Here is a 5,170-nt window from a genome sequence, read left to right on the forward strand (position 1 = left end):
GTAGTAGTAGTAGCAGCAGTAGTAGTAGTAGTAGTAGTAGTAGTAGTAGTAGCAGCAGTAGTAGTAGTATAGTAGTAGCAGTAGCAGCAGTAGTAGTAGTAGCAGTAGTAGTAGTAGTTGTGTAAGTAGCAGTAGTAGTAGTAGTAGCAGTAGTAGTAGTAGTAGTAGTAGTAGTAGTAGTAGTAGTAGCAGTAGTAGTAGCAGCAGCAGTAGTCGTAGTAGTAGTAGTAGTAGTAGTAGTAGTAGTAGCAGTAGCAGCAGTAGTAGTAGTAGCAGCAGCAGTAGTAGTAGTAGTAGTAGTAGCAGCAGCAGTAGTAGTAGTAGCAGCAGTAGTAGTAGTAGTAGTAGCAGCAGTAGTAGTAGTAGCAGCAGCAGTAGTAGTAGTAGTAGTAGTAGTAGTAGTAGTAGTAGTAGTAGTAGTAGTTAGTAGAGTAGTAGTATAGTAGTAGTAGCATGTGAAGGACCACTGCTCAGGAACTAGTCTCTGTATGTGATGACTACTTCCATTCTGGAGAGGATCCCAGACACATGGATCCTGAGGCTGAAGCTCAAGCCGGGGACCAGGGATTATTAACATTTTTAGGTATTCTAATCCGAATTTTGTGATTTTGAGAAAAGTCATAATTTTGTGATTTTGAGAAAAAAGTCATAATTTTGAGAAAAAGTCGTAATTTTGAGAAAACGCCATCTGCTTTTGGTGTCTTTCGTGGCGGAAGTACAGCGCCACTTACAGGCCCGGCATTTGTACCACAGCGTCTCCAGCGCTTTCGAGCGGTCTCGTGTGAACGGACACGTTTCTGGTGCCTACTGCGAGTGGATGGAAGACGATTTCGGTTCGTTCTCGTGTGGCTGCAGCCTGAAGCTCAAGCCGGGAACCAGAGAGATCTTTCTAACACTGACCAACTGCTGTTCAGATCATTCCTAACATCTGTGTGAAGGTGGTGTTTACCTGTGGAAGCTGAGCTCGGGGTAGATGGAGCTGGAGGATTCGCAGCCGTAGACAAAGCAGAACTGGACCAAGGGTTTTTTGGTTTCTGGAAGAACTCGGTTCTGACAAAATTCACACTTATTGATCCAGGCCTTCGCGACCTCCGTCACTCCAACCCAGTAAAACATCAGCTGCAAGAACAGAGGAAGAACCGGTCATTTTAAGAACTTCTGTTTACCATATTATCCTAAACTATTTGTTCTGTTTGATCAGAAGGATATCCATAGGTGGGAGAAGTACTCAGATCTTGTACTTGAGTAAAAGTAGAAGTACTCAGATCTTGTTCTTGAGTAAAAGTAGAAGTACTCAGATCTTGTACTTGAGTAAAAGTAGAAGTACTCAGGTCTTGTTCTTGAGTAAAAGTAGAAGTACTCAGATCTTGTTCTTGAGTAAAAGTAGAAGTACTCAGATCTTCAACTTGAGTAAAAGTAGAAGTACTCAGATCTTGTACTTTAGTAAAAGTAGAAGTACTCAGATCTCGTACTTTAGTAAAAGTAGAAGTACTCAGATCTTGTTCTTGAGTAAAAGTAGAAGTACTCAGATCTTCAACTTGAGTAAAAGTAGAAGAAATCAGATCTTGTACTTTAGTAAAAGTAGAAGTAGTTAGATCTTGTACTTTAGTAAAAGTAGAAGTAGTTAGATCTTGTACTTTAGTAAAGTAGAAGTACTCAGATCTTGTACTTGAGTAAAAGTAGAAGTACTCAGATCTTGTACTTGAGTAAAAGTAGAAGTACTCAGATCTTGTACTTGAGTAAAAGTAGAAGTACTCAGATGTTGTACCTGACTAAAAGTAGAAGTACTCAGATCTTCTACTTGAGTAAAAGTAGGAGTACTCAGATCTTGTACTTTAGTAAAAGTAGAAGTACTCAGATCTTGTACTTGAGTAAAAGTAGAAGTACTCAGATCTTGTACTTGAGTAAAGTAGAAGTATCAGATCTTGTACTTGAGTAAAAGTAGTAGTACTCAGATCTTGTACTTGTGTAAAAGTATAAGTACTCAGATGTTGTACCTGACTAAAAGTAGAAGTACTCAGATCTTCTACTTGAGTAAAAGTAGGAGTACTCAGATCTTGTACTTTAGTAAAAGTAGAAGTACTCAGATCTTGTACTTGAGTAAAAGTAGAAGTACTTAGATCTTGTACTTTAGTAAAAGTAAAAGTACTCAGATCTTGTACTTGAGTCAAAGTAGAAGTACTCAGATCTTGTACTTGAGTCAAAGTAGAAGTACTCAGATCTTGTACTTGAGTAAAAGTAGAAGTACTCAGATCTTGTACTTGAGTAAAAGTAGAAGTACTTAGATCTTGTACTTTAGTAAAGTAAAGTACTCAGATCTTGTACTTGAGTCAAAGTAGAAGTACTCAGATCTTGTACTTGAGTCAAAGTAGAAGTACTCAGATCTTGTACTTGAGTAAAAGTAGAAGTACTCTGATCTTGTACTTGAGTAAAAGTAGAAGTACCAGAGTGTAGGATACTCTGTCACAGTAAAAGTCATGCATTCAAATGTTCCTCAAGTGAAAGTAGAAAAGTATTCTCATCTAAATATAGTGAAAGACAGTAAAGTAGTCGTTGTGCAGATTCGGTCCATTTCAGAATAATATATATGATATGTTTTTATAATGATTGATCATGAAAGTGTCCTGCAAGGTAGCTGGTGAAGGTGCAGCTAGTCTGAAGTACTTTGTAGACTGCAGGGTAGCTGGTGGAAGGTGCAGCTAGTCTGAAGTACTTTGTAGACTGCAGGGTAGCTGGTGGAGGTGCAGCTAGTCTGAAGTACTTTGTAGACTGCAGGGTAGCTGGTGAAGGTGGCACGCTAGTCTGAAGTACTTTGTAGACTGCAGGGTAGCTGGTGGAGGTGCAGCTAGTCTGAAGTACTTTGTAGACTGCAGGGTAGCTGGTGAAGGTTGCAGCTAGTCTGAAGTACTTTGTAGACTGCAGGGTAGCTGGTGGAGGTGCAGCTAGTCTGAAGTACTTTGTAGACTGCAGGGTAGCTGGTGGATTTACTCCAGGTGGAACTAAAGTCTGATCCAACACTTGATTAGATTACCATCATTCATCCACATCTGTGAAGTAACTAAAGGTATAAATACATGTAGTGGAGGAAAAGTACACCATGTACCTCTGAACTGTAGAGGAGAAGAAGTACACAGTAGCAAAACATTGAAATACTCAAGTAAAGTACAAGTATCTCTAAATTGTACTTAAGTACAGAGTAAATGTACTTAGTTACTTCCCAGCTCTGATGATATCCTATGAACTCACCATTATATCCTTTACTACTTTAATCCTACCGACGTGGTTGTTGTTGTCGTGGAAACGGATCATAATTTCCTTCACCTCCTCGTCACTTTTTACAACTCTGAGCAGGCGTCCCCTGTAATGACGCCACAGAAAACCATCTGCAGGAGAGAGAGAGGGAATACACTCAGGTTAACCAAAGTTAGCCATGGAGTGCCACAGGGCTCAGTGCTCGGACCTATTTTGTTCACATTATATATGCTTCCGTTAGGCAATATTATAAGGAATCATTCTGTAAACTTTCATTGTTATGCGGATGATACTCAACTATATTTATCAATCAAGCCTGATGAAATTAATCATCTAAATACAATTCAAGACTGCCTTAAGGACTTAAAAACGTGGATGACCTTAAACTTTTTGATGTTAAACACGACCAAAACTGAAGTTATTGTACTTGGCCCAAAGAATCTACGAAACAAATTATCTAAAGACATACTAACTATGGATGGCATTAATTTGGCCTCCAGTGAGACTGTAAGGAATCTTGGTGTTATATTTGATCAGGATTTATCCTTTAACGCCCACATAAAATCAATTTCAAGGACCGCCTACTTCCATCTACGTAACATTGCAAAAATCAGGCATATCTTGCCTCAAAACGATGCAGAGAAACTAATCCATGCATTTGTTACTTCTAGGCTGGATTATTGTAACTCTTTATTATCAGGGAGTACCAAGAAGTCAATCAAGTCGCTTCAGCTGATTCAAAATGCTGCGGCTCGTGTACTAACCAAAGTTAGGAAAAGGGACCACATTACTCCTGTTCTGGCTGCCTTACACTGGCTCCCTATAGAACACAGGATAGAATTTAAAATTCTTCTTCTCGCCTACAAAGCCCTTAATGGGCAGGCGCCATCTTACCTTAAAGAACCATTATACCCTACTGTCCTACTAGGGCATTGCGTTCCAAGAATGCAGGGTTGTGGTTGTTCCTAGAATCTCTAAAAGTACAATGGGAGCCAGAGTCTTTTCTTATCAAGCTCCACATTTGTGGAATCAGCTTCCAGTTTGTGTTCGGGCGGCAGACACCCTATCCGTTTTTAAGAGTGCGCTTAAGACCTTCCTTTTTGATAAAGCTTATAGTTAGGGCTGATTAGATTCAGCCCCTAGTTTTGCTGATATAGGCTTAGTTTGTCGGGGGACATCTTACTTCTTCCTTCTCTCTGTCTATACCCGTGTACACTCATGTTCCGATTAACCCAGCTTCCCCAAATGTCTTTCTTTTTGGTGTCTATATACGCTGGGATCCGGAGTCATGGATGATCCTGCGGTCCTGTGTCCTGGATCGCGAGCGCTGGATCTTGAGTCGTGGCTGTGGTCCTGGATCATAGGTCCTGGATGGATATCCTCGTGGATTCATCTTCCTATTATACACACATGCATTTCCAAACATTTGGACTACCTATGTTGCAAATGTATTATCTTTTCAATTTACACACGGCATCTATTGCACGTCTGTCCGTCCTGGGAGAGGGATCCCTCCTCTGTTGCTCTCCCTGAGGTTTCTCCCATTTTTCCCTTTAAACTGGGTTTTCTTTGGAAGTTTTTCCTTGTACGATGTGAGGGTCTAAGGACAGAGGGTCTGAGGATAGAGGGTCTAAGGACAGAGGGTCTAAGGACAGAGGGTGTCGTATTGTCATACTGATATTCTGTACACACTGTGAAGACCACTGAGACAAATGTAACATTTGTGATATTGGGCTATATAAATAAACATTGATTGATTGATTGATTATGGTCTTATGTGAAGTGGATTAATAGAGGAAAGTAATAAGTAACCATAGCACAAAGAGACGTTCTTTAATTACTACTAAAACAAATCAGCTGAAAATAGCTCCACCTTTACCAGTCATGCTCCTATTGGCTAGCGCTCCAAAACATTGTA

At 40.1% G+C, this 5,170-nt stretch overlaps 1 protein-coding gene across 1 annotated transcript in view; it reads right to left on the reverse strand.

The window, feature by feature from the left end:
* Positions 1–4,105, reverse strand: part of LOC117444628 (THAP domain-containing protein 2-like) — an 8,042-nt gene extending 3,937 nt beyond the window's left edge. Inside the window, exons 1-2 of the mRNA XM_034080071.2 lie at positions 3,247–4,105; positions 950–1,119 (exon numbers count right to left, since the gene is read on the reverse strand). Coding sequence (XP_033935962.1) covers positions 950–1,119; positions 3,247–3,309 — 233 coding nt within the window. The 5' untranslated portion in view covers positions 3,310–4,105. The remainder of the gene's footprint in view (positions 1–949; positions 1,120–3,246) is intronic.
* Positions 4,106–5,170: the final 1,065 nt, after the last annotated feature.

This window comes from Pseudochaenichthys georgianus, unplaced genomic scaffold (assembly GCF_902827115.2).
Source record: "Pseudochaenichthys georgianus unplaced genomic scaffold, fPseGeo1.2 scaffold_863_arrow_ctg1, whole genome shotgun sequence".
In the NCBI taxonomy this organism is placed as follows: Eukaryota; Metazoa; Chordata; class Actinopteri; order Perciformes; family Channichthyidae; genus Pseudochaenichthys; species Pseudochaenichthys georgianus.